Below are 19,406 nucleotides of genomic sequence, written 5' to 3' on the forward strand. Positions count from 1 at the left end.
CCGGTTTCAGCTGGATCAGCAGCGCGTGTCCTTCAACCTGTGCACGGGGGTGGGGGGGTGGGGGGGTTGTCGGGTGGGGGGGGGAATGTTCGTGCGCATGCTCAATTAGTTAATGTCGGTCGCCGCCATGACATAATGAGAGGGGCGTGTGAGGTTCGCGCACAGTGATGAAAGGCTATTTTTAGCTGTGTGCGTGAGACAGCCGCCAGCTGTGAGTTTTTTCCCAAGTTCGCCAAGTTTCTGCACGTCTAGAAAACAATTACGTGGCGGGATTTGTAGACAGGGCGGGGAGGGGTGGGATAATGTGCGGGGTGGATGATGTGCTGGCAGCTACACATCATCGTGCCTTTGTTGTAAAATTGCGATCTTAAGTCAGTTTGCTTCGGTCGAAACTGTATCACGTGCAGTATTTAGAAAAATGATCTTCCAAAGCATACATCATGCATGATATACACACAGGCGCACTCACACACACACAATTTTGCAGGAAGACGAGCTTGCATAATCCTAAAATATTTTACACAAAAGCAGGCATACACTCATAGTGATAGCAGCTATGTATATACAAGTGTGTGTACACCTGTGTAACCCACGCAAACACACCGGAAATAACCCTAGATATGAGATATTCTCTCATGCTCTCTAACTTGTGTATAAAACATGCGGATTGCACGAGGAAGATTGTCCTAAATTTTACATGAGTGTTAAGTGACCTTCCAGATGGTATCTTTTGGCTGAAACTGGATTAAATTTCCGTTGCAGTAGGTCCAACCTAATTCTTGATTACCTCCTAATGTTTGTCGCTCGCCTAAAGCCGGCATAAAACAGTTTAACTTGGAACTTCGACAGATTCGCAGTGAGGGAATTGGTATTTTACACCGAGTCAGCAACTAAGACTATATCTCGGTAAGGCAGCTAGCCCTGTAAACAGATGATACATGAAAGAAAGAACAGTGTGCTAGAGATGACAGCTGAACCCACGACAGCCAACACTAACTGTCGACAGACTTGCGGACTGTGACCCAGAGACACCATTGCACGAGAAAGCTCTAGAAAATCAACCGCCACCTGGTACAGCGGCGAACAGTGTCGAGTCACAATGAGCTGTCACAAAAAAAAGACACTTCAACCATAATAAATCGACCTTGTCTGCACCAACAAACACGAGCACTTGTGATGCTCTCCCCTTTTGCACACTACCTTCTCACCTCCTGCGATTAGTTGACAAGTAAATTGTTTGACAGGTAGGTTAGTTGACAAGTAGGTTAGTTGACAAGTAGGTTAGTTGACAAGTTAGTTGACAAGTAGGTTAGTTGACAAGTAGGTTAGTTGACAAGTAGGTTAGTTGACAAGTAGGTTAGTTGACAAGTTAGTTGACAAGTGTGGTTAGTAGACAAGTAGATTGAAAGTGCATTAGACTGGCTGGAGTCAAGCTTTCAACTGAAAATAGTCAACTTCAGCTGCAACATTCTTGATGCATTACAGAGATGATGGAAGCTCATAGGTCAATGGAGGAAGCTCAATTATGCTATTGAGAGACAGTCAGCCATCGGACTCTGAGTCATGCATGGTTAACCAGTTGCTGGTTTATTGATACTGTGAACCAGCTACGGTTTCCAGGAAAGATAGGGGAGGGGGAGGCATGCAACCCTCTTTGACAAATACACTGCTAACATCTATTTAAGGTTCTAAGCAAACTTGTTCTTTGATTCAGTATTTACTGTTACAGAAATAAAAATAATAAAGCGTAAACAGTAAAATGCTCGGAAAATAATCCCATGGAGTATAATGTTTGCGAAAGAGATATCACATGGCAGACAGATTAGGAATCATGGTACAAATAATTTTGGCACTTATGGCACGGTTGTAATTTTAGTCCTCGAGAAACTAGCTTGTTGTGCATGATCGAGATTCGTGAGAATGTTGTTACTGTGTCCACTGGGACAACTTCCTTTCAGCATTAAATACAACGACACAAAAATCTAAAATTAATTATGCTAAAGGCTGATAAAACATATTACCATAAATATTATTAGTGTTATTAATATGCTGCATCTTCTTTATTCTACTATACAACATTACAATGTATCCATACTTTCAGCAGATTTCTAAAGCTCGGTGAATGCTTAATACCTGAATGAGATGTTAGAAATGCATGAAAAAATGCGGCAGGGTTTGAGTATGTGAGCCACGCACAATCCAGATGTCAATATTTCAGTGAGCCTTACATCAGCGGCTTTGACAAACAGACGCCAACAGCTGCCTGCACAGCCAGCACTAACAAATAAACAGCTCCAGATTAAGCTCAGAAACCTCTATAACACATTGACTTCCTTAAAAGAATGACAATTTATATAATGTAATCTTCATCTGCCACTTCTTGCACCATCTCTTTTTCTCTCTCCTTCCCTCACACACACGAGGTAAACACACACACACATCTTTTCTTTCTCTAACACATACTCTAATACACACACACAAGAATTTACATCACACGCACTCACACACACAAACACACAGAAAACAACGATGACACAAACACACAAGCAAGTAAACACACACGAGGATACTAAAACACATCTTTACTCTCTAATACACGCATACCAACATACGAACCACGTGCACACACACACACACACAACACAAAAACATAGAGCAATAACAAACGTCTCTGCGCACTCGCATCCTGATGTTCGTGCAGAATGCTGAAGTGCACAACCACACCCACGCAGTGGTGGAGGTTTCGCTGACCTCCCACATCAAAACACAACACAGCGCACAGCTAAATTTAACCTCCCCCGCCCTCCTGACACACTTTCAGTGCAATGACAAAATATTGTGTTTACCTTGTGCGTGCGGCGGGGAGACAGCAGGGATGACGAGACTTTTTCGCTGAAAACTTGATTTCCTAAAACGCAAGCAGTTTCGAATGTCTCCTCCACGTGAAGATGGCTGGACGAGACTGCGCAACATTGCAAGTTGGGGGAGGGGAATCTCGATTCGGGGAATTTCTCGGGGTATTCTGCGAAAAACGTCTGCCGCTGACGTCAGCCGCTCGTGTCGTCTGCTCGCGGCTTCAGGCTAAAGCTAGCCTCGCTCGAGCTCAAGCGTTCGTCGTTCGTCGAGGCAGACAAGGGATCGTGCGGTGACGGAGGTCATTGTCGTAGCAAGTACACAGTAGTAGGTGAAAAAGATAAAGCAGAAAAATACCACACGTTCTTGGTCTATCAGATAAAAACCGCGAGTGGAACGATAGGAACACTGGCAATAAAATATGAGATTAGACCGAGTGCAGTCGCAAGGGTAGAAGATGAAATACAACCCATTGTGTTTGATCACTGACGTGTATAACTCCAAGTTCGTGATTTGTTTAAGATGATCTGAAGTAGATACTTTGTCAATACAGAGAGAGGTTTTTTTTTAAAAAAAAAAAGGGCTGCGATTGTTTGGAGAAGAATTATTCTACCGCTTTAAAAAATAATAATAATAAAACCAGAGAGATAAATTTTGCTTAAAACCAGTAGAATTCCCTTCTGCTTTCTTGTTTGTTTGTTTGTTTGTTTGTTTGTTTGTTTGTTTGTTTGTTTGTTTTAATGGCCGAACTTACAAGAGAGGAGGTAAGATTATATCTTGCGCTACGAAGGAAAGACGCTGCTGCTGATGGGACTGACACGTAGAGACTCGCAGACACATGAGCAAACACACCCAACAACCCCACGAACGCCACACGCAATCATACGCAGACCCAATGACCGACATAGACTTCTCAGGCACATGAGCAAACACACTGCACAGCCACATGAATGCATACAAGTACACAAAAGCGCACACATTCATACGCAAGTACATAAGTAAGAGGTGTGGTTCTCCTGCCAGGAAAAAAAAACCGATGTTGACTCAAACATTCAAACACCCGACATCGAAATTGGCACTCTTTGTTGAAAAGTTTACTGTGGGGGATTTTTCTTTCTTTCTTTTACCTACACGCCGAGCCACCTTGCAACTCGAAAGTTCTGCTGAAGGAAGCCACGTCATCGCGCAGACTGAACAACTGCGATCCACAAGTGCTAAAAGGTCAAGCGATAACCATGCTTTGACAAAGAATGTTTTGCATTTACATCGATCACTTTAATCAATGTCATGTTTTGTTTCCATAGTTACGGATAGTTATGTGTGATACAGGGCCTTTTCCCCTTCCAGGCAAATAAAAAAGCAGTGGGACGCACCGTCACCCAAGACCTGCTGAACTCTTTTCAAGACAGATCGAACTGGCAAACCTAGTCGGCCTCATTCCCAGTTGTTTCCCTGACGACCGGTGCCGGCGGCCCAACATGACCGTTCGTCAGCTGGAACCCCCAGTGAAAAGAAAATCAACAAAGGATCGGCTTTCACACAACATCAGAGGAGTATCGAGCAAGGCAGAATGTAATTAACCTGATTTCATCTGAATGCCCACGCTCAGTTCGGCCTCGAGTTCCAGCGTTTTGGTTTGTCTCACGTTTCCCAGGCAACCAGACTCAGTAGAACTAGTTCTGTAATGCTTCTCATTGTCTGATTGTTCTATTTTTGTGTCATGTTTCCATCTGATCTGTATCAGGTGCTCCAGAGCATGGTCATGGTACATGCCCCCGGTATGGCCTATATTACATGTTCCACAGCTGGCATTTATATGTTACCAGCTGGGGCCGTAGTTGAGAAGCAAGGTTATGTCGTTACTCTGGGCAACATGGAGAACTCAAGGAAAAGTGTCTTGTTTCCAGTTGTAAAGCGGTGTCCAAGGGTAATATAACACATGTGTTTGGATACCCGTTTAAAACTTTGGAAATAAGACGGTTTTCCTTGATTTCTCCATGTTACCCGTGGTAACGACTTACCCTCGCTTCATTAACTACTGTCCTTGGCATTATTACATTTTTCACAACTAGTCTATGGGAGATGTTCCCAAACTGATGTCTTACGCATGTTCCTCGTCTATACTTTTCGTTGGGGTTTCATAAATGTTTCGCTCCTTTTTTCCATAAGGGAGTTTTGATGGTTTTCTGTTGACGGGTACAAGCGAGTTGATGCAGTTGCCACAGGAATGCAAGTAGAGGAAATGAGTCAACACGGTGAGGACACGCCGAGCCGCATGTGTTAAATGAGTAATAATATTATAGTTTGAAAGATTCTTCAAAGGGATAGGGTGACACAATATAATTAACCGTTACCGGCAAGCACTTCAATCTCCCAGGAAGACACGGAAAATTCCCAGACTCTGCATGTGAGGGAGTGGTGGATGAGTCTTCCAAGCAAGGTGCAGAAATGTTGTACAATTTGGATTTTCATATTGCTTATGTGAGCATTCCGCTTATTAATTTCTTTTATAACTTATTAATAGGCGCAATAAATGACTCTAGGAGAGAACATAGGAGTAATTAGGAGGAGATGAAGGCTCCGTCAAACGAGCGAGCTTCGACGAGTTCAATTCTCTGGCTTTAGACTCGGCATCACGGAGAAGAGAGGGTGTGGTTACCCGTCCCCAGGAGGCGGCGCTGAAGTTCAACGTCTGTCTTATATTTGTGGGGTATTTGTGTATATATTTGACGATTCAGAGAACTTGAGTTCACAGTGACTGCAACTGAGTTTGTCGTGAGTACAGCCTCATGTTCCTCGACAGTGGTCTTGTGAGTAAGCATTGAACTATTATTCCTCAGATCCGACTGACGATTAACTCGAAAAAAAAAACTTGTTAATACAGTATGCATAGTTAGAAGTGTCCTGTAATTAGAATGAGTAATTTTTGAATGTAACTGAGTCGAGATACTGTTTCTGTTTTTCGTGTATTTTTATCCAGAAAGTGCTATATACATTTCTTTTTATAATTAAAACTTAAGCATGGGCTGTAAGAGAAGATATGGTTGTCTTTGTTCAGAAAGGAGAACTGATCTGAAAATACTATTCCAGCTTTTCTCTCTCTCTCTCTCCTGTTATCCTCTTAGCAAGAATGTCAAGTAATTTCTATCCTTGCCTTCAACCTGCCCTGATGCTGTAATCAGACTTGTCCAACACAAAAAGCTGCTTCATGGTCTGCAATTATGCCTTCTTTTCATTCTGGAAGAAAAGAGGGCACCAGCACAGTAGTACCCGGGCCGGACTGTCAAGGGGCCGGCCTTGGTCAGTGGTTTCAAATTACACATGCAGAAGTTGAGTTTGAGTGTAGTATTGAGATTCGAATTGTAAACATACATTATATACTGGGAAAATAATTTACGATTACAAGTACAAGGGCCCGGAGAGGTCGTCGCTCTCGGCGGCCCTGAACCTAATCACAAACAAAAAAAAAAGAGCTCCAAAAAAAGACAACACCGGTGGCTTCACCAGACAGCGACCCCTCCCAACACCACCACCTCCAAAGATCCCCACCCCTAACAGTTCCGCGAGGTGGAAGCCCTTTCCCTCCAAAATAAAAAACAAAAACAATTACATTTACAAAACCCTGACTTTGGCTTCTCCCAGGCCTTCTGTCTACCATAACTTTGTATCGCATCTGTGAAATGTTATTATCATCATCACCATCTCTACCCTATATATCTAATTGCAACCACCTCTGCACTAAAGCTATTTTAAGGTCTCTAGACTGATAGTGGAAGATGTTGCCACAACGCACCACTCATTAACCTCAGTGTCAGCTGTTTTCGTCCAGAGTTCAATGATAATACGCAAACTGTATCACTGTTGAAACCCAAAGGAGCACTAAACTCCCCTAGGGACACAGTACAGACGTCAACATAAAGGGTTTACCTATAAATAACTTAGTTTTTATTACTAGCAATGGCAAGGGCTGCCCAGAAGCATAGTGATTTCAACTGTCACTTGTCACCACTGAAGTGAGTCACTCAGAGCTCAGATTCTGTTCTCGCAAGGCTGGTCGTTCTCTGGTTTCCTCCCCCCGCTACTCCCTCTCCCCCATAGTGGGATATTGCCTCAAGGCTAAATACAGTGGAGAGAAGCGAGTGTAAATGGATAGCCAACTGTTATGAGCACTGGCGTCCTGACTCGGAGACGCTTGGGTTCGATACCCGTGTGGCGCGGCAGTTGATCGATCTGTCGTTGATGTGTAACTGACTCTATTGTAAGTTGGAGGCAGGCTGTGCTGCATCCTTGGTGAAAGACAAATACTGCGCCCCCCCTCTCACCTCCACCCTCCCCCAAAAGACAATCATTTATCAACAAAAATATTGGAATAATTATACGTTTAGGATTATCTCTATTTTCTTAACTCAAACTTTAAACAACATACATACTCTTACAGATTACCACGAACTTATATTCACGTCCGTGATATTACTATTCATGAGTATCGTGACTCTTCACATTTGCACTGGCGAGCACATATAAAGCCAAAACATTTTAGCTGTCGGAATACAAGTTTAAACAACAATGCCAATCGATTCGTAAAGAACTATTGTTTGTTGACAAATGAATATTATAAACTAGCTGAATGTCCATCATCACGTGTAACATTCTTTCCTTCCATACAATAGAGGCAAGCTTATCCACTCAGGTTTTTTCCAGTTGCCTTCCTGCCTACAGACCTCATCAAGCGTAGCTGTCACCTGATAAAGACACAAATCGTGTAAATAAAATAATTATATACAGCTGTGTTCTCACGTCTGTTAACAATCAGATAGATAGAGTCAATAAAATACAAAACACTGCACTTGGCTTAGTCCTTGGTCATGTGACCTCAGGACGGCGATGAAAGCTTTGCTGGGCTGCTCAGGTATTGGGAGAATTAATTTTTTACGCCGAGCCAGCAACTAATTAGGTTTTATATCTAAGGCGTGGTGTGAACAGATGCTACAGAGAAAACAGAGTGCCCGAGAAAACAGCTGAACCCAGGGTCAGCCAACCTCACCTTATTGTACCGGGCTGCATCAGGTTTGTGAGTAAATTATTTGTCAATTATTTCTTTTTAATCAGTTTGTGTGCAGTTGCTGATGTCGATAGTAACCCCGTGACCAGGGACTAGGTTAATTAAAGTCCAGATCTCGTATAGTCACCTTCGACTGTGATAAATGTGATGTGTGATGGTTGTATGGAGCAGATGGTTACAGGAAGAACTTTTTGTGCTGACACGTCATCATTTGGCGAAAGTCTTCACTGAGGAAGTCAACGGTCAGGGTTGACGTGTCCCAAGAGGAAACTAAGGCCACGACTGAGAGAGACATCTTTGCTGTGGGTTTCCGGTGGCGTCCATCCCAACGAAAGTGATGATGATGTTCTGTGAGGGAAACCGTCAAGAAACGAGCTCGACACAACCACTGGACTGCAAGAGTCAAAGTCCACAGCGAAAATTCAGCCAGACATTGAACATCCGGGTATTACTCTCACAAGGTGGAATGATCTCTCCTACACTCTATTATATTCATCAACATCGCCACCAACGAGCGCTTTCTGCTGACCATTTCGCGATGTGGAATACCTCCGATTCTACCCAGAATGCAACCTTCAGGATGCAGGAGGCTCACATCTCTTAGATGGGTGACAGACTGGTTTCACTATCATCAGGTTGAAGACAACCGCCACTCTCTTCTCCCTGTCAAGTACGAAAGATACCCTTAAGCTTTTAACAACAAAAGCTGCTACCCTAGGAAGAGACACCCACTAACTTCGACATCAAGCTAGACAAAAGGTTTACATGGGGTCCACACATCCAGGAGATGGTTTCTAGATCCATGTGTTCCATCTCTCAGTCTTTTTTTCTCCATCAGGTGTCTCTAACCCTGCTCTAACATCACTACGGTGTCACGTGATTTAATAAGGAGGGTAGATATAGCTTAGCATCACTCTTAGAAACGAGTGTGTTAACTGCGCTTTAACGATACCATATATGGAGAGAATATATAAGAATAAAGATATATATAAGCTCTAAAATTCGCGTAAACAAGTCACTTTGAGTCTATGTGCACCTCTCATGACTCTGGGTTTTTTTGGGGGGACGGTACGACCACAAAGTTACCCGTGAAAAAAAAAAGTTGTTTTAATACCAAGAAAATCTGTCTCGATCGTTCCATAAACAGCTGTGTAATATTAGGCCAGCTGGCGAGTAGCCGAGAGGATGGAAGGGAATGAGGAAAGGGGGAAACGGAAAGCAGTAGCACTAGGGACGTTACTTGGCCCAGATCAGCACCTCACCCTCTCGCCAGCAGCCCACGTGATCAGCTCCCGGCGAGTAACTGGAACTGTGCTTGTCCCCGCATTTCGGAGAACTCCGTTCAGATATAGAAGCAGGGTATACAGCAGGGTATACAGCGGGGTATTTTGAGCGCCTGTCGATGTGATCTTGACGCTCGTGCAGCCTGAAGTCGAGTCTACCGACCTTCACGAGGATGGAGGACGTGGGAGGGGTGGGAGTGCGAGGGGAGAAGGCAAAGCAACGTGCAAAGAAAATATAGGTGTGACTCTGTTGACGCGGTTATTGACCGGAGGAAGTTCTTGGAAGGCAAGATTGGAAATGAATGAGCTGGAGATATAATGAGAAATGGGGAGTCACTTCTGTCCTTATGGGTCAACCTTGGGTTTTCAAGGTGTGCCGCACTGCATTAGGGCTAGGGAGCATACTGCCCTGTAAAATTCGCAGATGAACGGGCCCGGTGTGAAATTTAATGTCTCCATTCCCTTACACCCCACCAACACAACAACAACAACTCATGAAAAAAAACCATTGCGTTCATGAAAACTATTTCAACCCAGCTTAACCCAACTCTTACAGCTATGATGAAAGAAGATACTATTAAAAAACAAACCTAGTAGTTTCTTATTTAAGCATGCACGTTTAAAACATCATTATTCTTGCAGTTATTAAAGTGCGATGACGTAAGCATCAGACCATGTGACAACCGATTTATTACCGAAGTTTGTCTTACAATGAGATATATGGGCGCATATCTGGGTGTGGCGACGTGGATGCATGATGGATATGAATGTGTGTCGTGTTAATGACAGGTGTGTTGAGGGTGTGAGTTCACATATCCTCCCACCGAGAAATAAATTCAGAGTCACACAGAGTTTAACATTCTGTGCATCTGTATCCACCATTATTTGGCTCTTCTCTCTCTCTCACGCACACACCACCATCATCAATATTAGCAGTTTTCCAGCGTGTTTCTGTTGTCCTTACACTGGAGCTAAGAACAAAATAAAATAAAAGGTGCTTCTTTTAATTTGTCTTTTTTTTTTTTCGGTTGTTGTGATGTCCACTGAAAATGCAGAAATTCAAACATCTTGAGGGAATTGAGTAGTTTTCAATGCAAACGTTGAAGGTTCCATTTTTACTGGATATTTTTATTTTTCTGTTGACATACACGTTTTTAGTGTGTGTGTTTACTTTTTGTTTTAGAGAGCTTGTGTGTGTGTCTCTTGATTTCGTTGGAACGAACAGGTCATCAGCCAGCCACGATTAGCAGACTAGAAGGGGTTTCGAGTGTAAACATTAGGTAGAAAAACGTTCTGTGGTTATTTCCATTTTGAAAGCTTATAACCGTTTATCGTCAACGTTAAAAACTAGAATTATTCAAAAAGAGTGACAGCTATCATCAAATCCCTGAGCACCATAGCCTGCAAAAATGATAAACAATCACACCAGTCAATCATCCACTTTTTGTTTGTTTTGTGTGTGTGTGTGTTTCGGTCATGAGTCAAACTTCTGTATCCGCGCGATCACACATCCTGCCATGGTGCGGCCACCCTTATCTGACAGTTACATTAGGCAAAGATCTTGCATGGTCGCCAGCGTTAAGTGGTCCAATTCCAAACTCATGAAGTCCTCCCTCCTGCTTTGTGGTGACCCAGCCTTTATACACTTAGACATACAGATGATGCTTTGGGCATACAGTGACAGTGGCTTCAATCCTTCCTGTTGTAACGCAGCCATCGCCGCGCCAAGTATTTCCTCTCGTGTTTTGAAGTCTTCTACTGGATAGTGCTCATGATGATTTCAATGCTATACAGCATTCTGTTCAGATTTTGGTTGGTTATGGCCCCGAGGCGGTACAGCTTCACAAGGATGGCCACGTCATGGCGGCCGAAAAACTGTCGCACTGGGACAATGGAATGACAAAATGGGCGGAGACAGACATGAAGAGGGCAGCTCCACATCTCAGAAGAATGTCCACGAGCTTTTCACGGACCGCCCTGTCCGCGGGCCACGCGGCGTAGTACAGCGGAGTTCTGCCCAAGTTGTCCTCGACCAGGACGTTGGCCCCGCCAGCGACCAGCTGCTCAATGAAGGCATGGTGCCCAGACTCGCAGGCAAAATGCAGCGGGGTTTTCCCCTGCCAGTCTCTCGCATTGAGATCAACCAAAGGTTGCTGAAGTAGAAGGGACACGCAGCTTTTAAAGCTGTGGCTAAGCTGCAGTTTGTTGCAGCAGTAGGTGCAATAGGATGTCGTGGCTAACTTCATATTAAAGAGGATGTGAAGAGCCGTTCTGCCCAGCTCATGACAATTTCCAGACACAAGGCGTTGATGTCAGCACCCAAACTGAGGAGGACTTTTTATAGCTTTCTGGTCGAGCTTCTTGACTGCGGAATGAAGAGGCAGGTAGCCTGAACCGTCGGGTACGTTCAGCAGCAGTCTCTGCTGCTTTTCCGAGAGGATATAAGACAAGTCAACGCTGCGCTTAACTGCAGGTGAAAAGTAGTCCCCACGCTCTTGGTGTCACCGTCATACCAAGCTCCGTATGAGGGCAGCAGCAGATTGGGTAAAAGGTAATTGTCCAAACCTGGACAAAGCCCGCAGGAACACTCTCTAACGATCGTCGCGTATGGCAACGTCCTGCCGGCTGTGGCTGCCTCCAAGCTGAGGTCGGCTCCTGACTTCACCAGCATTTTTGCAATGTTGGCGGCAGGAAGCGTGGCCTTGACGAGGGCAAAGTGCAAAGGAGTCAAGGCGAAGCGTCGGTTCTGCAAAGTGGTGAACTGCCCAGCATTTACATCAGCCCCCACATCCAGCAGCAGCTCCACGACCTTCGGGTCATCGCCCAGAGCCGCGAAGTGCAGGGCCGTGAGTCCGTCCTTGTTCTGGCCGGTCACTAACTTCTTGCGGTCGTCTTCGTCCTTACACATCAATAAAAGGAGGGAACAATGGTCATGGCAGAGCCCGAGGCAGCGGCCAGCATAAGGGTAGTGTTGTCTCGGCTGTCCCTTGCGTGAACGTCAGCTGCCTTCTCGAACATCACTCTGGCCAGATCCTTGTGGCCAAAGAGAGAGGCCAGGTGTTGCGGTAGCAGGTGTAAAGCTCCCTGCAGCACCAAGGGATGTAAGTTGCCTGGGCCACTAACGACCAAGGTATCTCATCCACCTGAACGGGTATCAGGGAGTGTGGATCGAGGGCTTCTATGAAAGACCAGTCTGAAAAGTTAAAAAAAAAAAAAAAAACAGCAGTGAATGAGTCGTGCTAGTTGCAAAGGGTTAATGGTAATAAGTATCATACAGCATAATACATAGTTGCATGGTAACTAATGTCTTTAAAGCTATGAATGCATGTAACCTAACTTTTAAAAAAAAACTACATTTAACCTACCGAGACCCAAGAAGTATTCCAAATATCTATCTGAGGACATTTTTCACAGACTTTTCTAGCAAAAACTGACCATTCGTTTTCGATAACCATTCCTTTACCTTAATCATGGTATGCCAGTGTGTTTGTTGTAAACAATGTCTATACATCTCTCATTAGCTTATTCTCATTAGCAAAACCTGCTGTTTAAACCTCCCTTACTGTAATGCGTATTTGCTGAAAGAGTTAAAGAATCCAATCCTTCTACGAAATAAATAACGTGCTTTCGATCTCGCTTATAGCAGGATGACAAGACTAACAATTTGTGAAACAAATATAAACGTATGTTGAAGTCTTATGCATACCAACATCCTCCAATATGCTCCGAGAGTCTCCTTCTTCGTCGTCAGTGTCGCTCCTGTCGTTGCTGTTCTCACATAAGCAAAGCGATTCTGCTGCAACTCTTCGTCGCAGAGCGTCAGTGTGTTGACCTCGGACAGCCTGCGGGTTATTGCGGATGTACTCTGCATTTGCTATTCTCTGGAAATCTCGCAAGGGGCCTCTCATAAAGTCAATGTCTGCAGGAAAAAGGTCATACTTAAGAATTTACTCTTTCGTCTGAGACATACATTCGCCAAAAGACACGTTTACTCCGCAGATAATTATCAGTTGTTAAATACTAATCGTAAACAATTAAGAGGTCATGTCTTCATTATTTAAACAGGTCACCGGTATAAAAATCATAATAATCAACTAAATTAAATGTTAGACGACCCCTGTCTTTTCCAAAAGAAGAATTGTTGCTCCACTGTAGAATACTTACTGCTGAATGGGGAGTCAAAAAATGCTGTTTTTAAATTTTAAAAATCCTGCTTATTATTTTTTAGCTATTATACATTATTATTTTCTGTTTTTAACATGAACAAATACTGCTTTTTATTTTCTCAACATTTTCTTTCTTAATTATTCAAAGTTTTTTGTTAAGTTGAAAGTACAGGACCAAACCTATAAAAAGGATAACTTCAGGCAGAGTACGAACACGGAGAAAGGAGACCTCGATGTGAGAATACTGGGTGGCTGCCACGTGACGTCATCAGTTTTTGTGGGCTGCTTCAGCCCTGGGGGATACCAGGCTTTGAAGTGGACGAAAGGGGTACGAACGTTTACCTCCCCTTGAATTAAATGAGCCTGGGAATCGGGTAGCTTACGTAAGGGGACCGCCATCTTGACTTCAGGGTTACGTCTGGTACACAAAGGCCGGTACACAAACCCCGGAGGACAGCGTTTGTTTTCGTTGCCACCGACTGGACGCCGGTGTTGAATGAGGGAGCTAGACAACTATCACGACAATAGGGTTAATAAATATGTTTTAACATGCAAAATAAAAACCAAGTAATTATTTACACCTTGGTCTTGCCCCTGTGCCTAGTGTACACAATTTACCAGTCACTATATACTATTAAGATGCAACTATTGCAACTTTTGTCTCTTCAGTCATCATGTATACAAACACATCACATGTGCAGTAGACGTGATGTTCACATTTCTGCAATTAACTAACCATTCACTTTTTCAAATCCTTAAAGAAATGAAGTTAAAAACAAAATAAAAGGTAATACCGTTGCAAAATCGGTAAACCATTTTTGCTGTCATTCTCGGGAGTGGTCATGTACACAATGGGAAACTGCCCTGATCTGAAGCACACATCAGAATAAAAGCAAATGTTTTTGTCCTATTTGTTTCTGGGTTGCCATAATTTATTTTGAAGCATAAACATAGAAAATATGGCACGTCAGCATTTCTTTTTAAAAACTGAAAATTATATTATTGCATCTCTTGATGCCACCTCCACCATTAGCAATACCACCACAAATTTTGAAATAGAAACAAATTTACAAGCGAATATGATAATAAAAGTGATATAAATTCATGAAACAATGTTGTTTTCAATTAAATTGAACTGAATACTGAAGGTTAGAAACGCTGTAAAGTACGGTTTCAAATATTTATGTAAGAGGAAGACCTAGTCTACAAAAATGTAACAAAAGATTTTCTGTCGAAGTTTTCATGAGAATCCTAATATTGAAAGGACAGTTAGCTGTAAGTAGATTTCTATCTTCAAGGTACTTGCCTTTTTCTGGACCTTCCTCTTAAGTATATCACTGTTTTTCCTTTCCTCTGTAGGTAGTGACTGTCCACGTGTGCCTTCTGCACAGAATAATCTTAATTGTCTTCGTTGACGGTTGCGACCAATCCGCACGCGCCTAACCTGTCACGTGACTTATGTTTCCTGATTGGTTGGTTTGTTCAGTAGAGCTGACTTCTTACTGATTACAGTCGGCGATTATTTACTATGTTGGAGGGGAGGGTGAAGAGCGAGGAGGAGGAAACTAGAAGACCCGAAAAAGCCCCCGACGTCCCGCTGACCTGGAGGCTTATGAGGCGCTAAGTATGGTCTGCGGAAGTTCATCAGCTCACAATTAGCCGACCAGTCGTGATGGCCGTCCCGCACTGGCTATCAAGCATGGCCAAGAGTTATGCAACTGTTAATCACGCACGTTTGCTGAGACCCTCAATCTCCTCCTTGCCAGCATCATACCCCAGTAACAAAGAAAGAGGGGGAAATCTGGATCTCATTTCAAGGGTATTGGGGAGGCACATGACAACATCAGCCTGGGTACCATGGTAAAAATTCTAAATGGCAAAACGAACCATCACACACATTTTTGAAATGTAATTATGTTCAAAAATTTTATAAAGTATTAGAAAAGAGAATGATAATCAATGTAAACATATCAATGATTTTAAATTTCATACAACACACTTCTTATTGGTTAGAGTGAAAATGCCCTCGGTGATAAATTAATGTGTTAGGGTTAATAATAATCATAATAATTATCCGTCAGGTAAGCTTACACCAGCGCTTTTACATCGCTGCTTAATCTTGTCATTAAAAAAATCAAAGCGCCAACTAAAGCTTCCACTGAGATTCGGTTTTCTTAATGATGTTGTGACAACGGCTCAGTCGTTCGGGGTGTGTGTGTGAAAATCAAGATTTAAGTGTACAAATCCTAGATTAGCTTGTCTTTAGAAAACAAAGTTTTGCCACGGGTATATTAAAATTATAGACATTTTTGTAGCGTATGGAAGTTTTTCTTTTAAAAAAATATCCTGTAGTCGCATTGGTGGTAAAACAACTCAGTCTTAAGCTAGTAACTCGTATTGATGCAGGCGTAAAACACAGCAAAGATTTAAAAATGAAATAGGTGCCATCTGCATTAAAAAGGCAAACAAAATCCTGCACCTGTAATACTTTACTTGCTGTTCCAAAGTCCCGAGGCTGTCTACAAGACACAAGTAAATGAGTCAAAGGTCGAACTCGCACGTGCCAAAAGTAAATTACTGGGTGTAAGGGTGGAAAGAAATGAGGTGAGGGAGGAGAATGCTTTCTTCTGGGTATATTTCGCAATTTCTGTTCCAAAGAGTTTCTACTCCATCTTTTATCAGGTCATAGGTTAAAGGTCAGACTTCAGTGCGTCACAGCTTGGCGTCAGAGTCGGCGCGAGCACTTCTGGTAGCTTCCTGCCGGAGGCGCTGCAGGTGACTAAAGCAGGACAAGTAAATATCTCACTGTGTACGTCGAAGACCTTTATCACCAACCCTGATTATGGGACACAATAGACTATGTCTCTAATTTTTAACTGTTGTTATGGCTGCGGCCTTGCGCTGTGTCGGAGCCAAGCCTCGTTGAGAGGCTGAGAAAGCTGGACATAAAAATGCCCTTCATAACCTTATAACAATATTTCCCTCTCACCTGGTGTGTTATGTAGTTCTCAATGAATGTGATTATTTTTCTCCTTATCATGTAGTACTACTTTTTCCACTTTTGTTTTTAACCTTATTGTCATGAGATTTTCTTATACTTTCAATCTACTACGAGCATGTCCACTTATTTTGATAATTTCTTTTATGCTTCCTTTGGGATTTTTTTTTTTTATTTCATCATTGAAGATTGTTCATGTACTGTCAGCAGTTGTTTTCTGTGATAATTTCCTCACCTCCTTATTTACTGAGCGAAGTTTTCTTTCCAAGACGGCACCCGTATAATCTTTACCGTGTACCCGAGACTTCCAGCTGCCGCCGTCGCGTTTCCAGACCACGGCTCTGGGACTTGCTAAAGCTTTGCTTCAGTGATCCGCGCTGTGCTCTAAAGACGCCTTTGACACAAGCGACAACAACAGCGACAGCAAACGGTGACGGAGATCTATATTTGTCACGTGCTCTTTTGTCTGCACGAAACGTAAACATACTTTTTAAAGTCTTTTAAGTTGCAAGTGCGCCGAGTAGGCTTGTGTGCTTCAACGGTTGTAAATGCCAATACGTGCCCTTCACGGTACACTGAGGACACAAAAGAGAAAATTGTTAAAGGTTGTTTTTTTTCGGACTTGAATCGATGTCTGCTGGCAACATTGCAACAGATCTGCAAGCTTCAATAAGTTTTATTCTTCCTTATTTCCATGCACGCAGTACCATGACCAGAGTGGCGGGTGGGTTGGAGGGAGGGGGTACCGCATGACGATTGCAGGACCTTTGTGTTATATAATTCAAGTGCCGTGCAGCTGTTACTTGTTACACCTGTTTAGAATGTTGCAAAGTATACAACCCATGTAACTGTCGAAGTGACGGTTCCAGTTCACCCAATTTCAAACCCCAACCGTCAAGGTTCGAAGCTAAACATGCGTACAAATATCCAGTGGCGTTGGGAGGTAAAAGCCACATCGGTAAAGTCCGAAGTAATAGAACCACAGTGTGTGTGCAGGCGCACGCACGCCTCTCCCTGACCCGACTGTGACCTCCAGTGACGTGTGCGCGCGCTGTTTGTCCAGTGCCACCTCCAGTGTCAGCAACCGCAGTGTGCCTGACTGCTCTCCTCCACACAAGGGCCGACTCATCCGATGCCTTTCCAAGAATCCATTTTTCCAGGACGCTCTTGGAATCGGCGCGCCCTACCTCCTAGCCTTCCTGGAAGCACGTTCATTATGTATGACGTAATCGGTCACTAGGTCGAGAAGGTGGTGGTAGCTGTTTCTTCTCTTTTCCCTTATTTTTTTTTTTAAATCTGTCGAGACCGCGCCGTGTGTTTGTGTGTGTGTTGGTTGGGGGATGGGGAAGGAGGGAATATTTGTCAGGGTAAATAAGAGCGAGGGTGGAGGGGAATAAAGACACCTGCCGCTGTTTTCAAAGAAACATAAAAAGTTTGAACGACGAGCGTGTGGCCCGCCCAACTCGTGAGGTAACTGTCGCCACCAGCTTGTTTTGTCGAGCGATTACACACGCCGGTGGCGTTGTTGTTTGCGGGTGGTGTACACAGTGTTAGTCAGCAAAGGTATTTAAAGTTTAATCAAGGACACTGTACGTTAACCGCTGAAGGGGTGAGGTGAAGGTGGGTATTAGTCGCATGCATTTTAAAGAATGAACCCGATCTTATGATCGAATCTTTGGTAGGCCAAGAAATCGAGTCCTTTAAATGCCTTTTTCATAGGCCAGGTTGATGTGAGTTTATAATTGACACTTTGTGTTTTACAGTCACATTAAAAAAAAATACGGTCACACACTCGACGTGTCCATGTAAAATCAACTTTTAAAAAATTTACGGTCACAGCAGCCTTAGTGGTACGCAATGCTTGCCATTTAATGCGTCTAAACTAAGGAACGTCCGCGTTAGTGCTTTAAAATTGCGAGAAAACAGAGAGGGGAGGTACGGGTGTTTTATCCCGAGCCAGCAACTAAGGCTATACGACGGTTAAGAAGCCAGTTACGGGAAAACAAGATGTACCAAGAGAGGTAACTCGCGTGGCAGTCGATCGCACGTTAAAACGAACTCGCAGGCACAGAATGCATTATGACTATTTGTAGCTATAAAAAAAAATATACAAACCGAATAACGAAGATTGCATTGTGACAAACAATTTATTGGGACACTTCAAAAACTAAATACGTGCATAGATCACACCATTTACTATTTTTCAGACCATTTCACTTTTTTTGCAGGTTTACCGAGCCAGGTGTTCACTTCAAATTGTTTACCCAAAAACTTATGCAATCCTGCCAACGCAAAATGACTTACACATTCCTCCAAGGACAGAATACCATACATCAACTCTAAACATCTACAGACAAAAGCATGAAGATAAAGTAGGAGGCGTGAAAGGAGACAGCCAACTTAAAAAAAAAAAAAAAAAACGTAAGCTACACTGGATAGTCAAACATTTCGCAAATAGCGAAAAACACCTAGCGTAGTACCTTCCGAATATTTTAATGTGGAGCTGGTGCAACTTACATATTTCCAAGCAGGCATAAGTTCAGCATAAATCTTAAAAGATACTCAAACGTTTTTCCATTTTTTCAATAACTTTAAACTTTAAACACCATAAGCTTTTAGAGGAGACGAAAATTTAGGTTACAAACACTGGCTGAAAAACTCGTGCATAAGTGGTGCGCAGTCTCTGCACAGGAAGCTCGATGTTACAGCAATCTAGATAAGTATTACTCAATATTTTTTCCCAATAACTTTCAAGCAAGTGGTATCATGGGATCATTTAAATATATTACAACCCTATTGGAACAACAACTTTTCTTCAAGTTTTCAGGACAAATAAAAAGTCTATGGCACCTTGGATAAAGAGTTTAAATAAATTATACTAATGGAGAAAATTTTATTTCTGCCATAGCAAGGAAAACTAAAATTCTGACGGTGCGCAATAGATCACAAAATACAGGGAAAAACATCTCAAAACAAAAAATCCACAATATGTCTCCCATTAAATTGTCCTAGGAGAACAACACATTCTTTGGTTTCATCAGTTC

General features: G+C 42.9%; 1 protein-coding gene across 1 annotated transcript; it reads right to left on the reverse strand.

Moving 5' to 3' along the window:
- Window positions 1–11,039: 11,039 nt before the first annotated feature.
- Window positions 11,040–12,106, reverse strand: LOC112561018 (serine/threonine-protein phosphatase 6 regulatory ankyrin repeat subunit A-like). The gene is made up of 2 exons (XM_025233147.1): window positions 11,690–12,106; window positions 11,040–11,351 (listed from the first exon to the last, which is right to left on the reverse strand). Exons 1-2 carry the CDS (start codon window positions 12,104–12,106, stop codon window positions 11,040–11,042), a joined length of 729 nt encoding a protein of 242 aa, XP_025088932.1.
- Between the last annotated feature and the right edge of the window lie 7,300 nt (window positions 12,107–19,406).

Source organism: Pomacea canaliculata, linkage group LG1 (genome assembly GCF_003073045.1).
Source record: "Pomacea canaliculata isolate SZHN2017 linkage group LG1, ASM307304v1, whole genome shotgun sequence".
Lineage (NCBI taxonomy): Eukaryota > Metazoa > Mollusca > Gastropoda > Architaenioglossa > Ampullariidae > Pomacea > Pomacea canaliculata.

Coding starts and splice junctions, on each gene's coding strand:
- LOC112561018 (XM_025233147.1), bottom strand. CDS start 12,106: ATGTGTAAGGACGAAGACGACCGCAAGAAGTTAGTGACCGGCCAGAAC. Junction 11,352..11,689: donor ATGACGGTGACACCAAGAGC/GTGGGGACTACT, acceptor CTTCTACTTCAG/CAACCTTTGGTTGATCTCAA.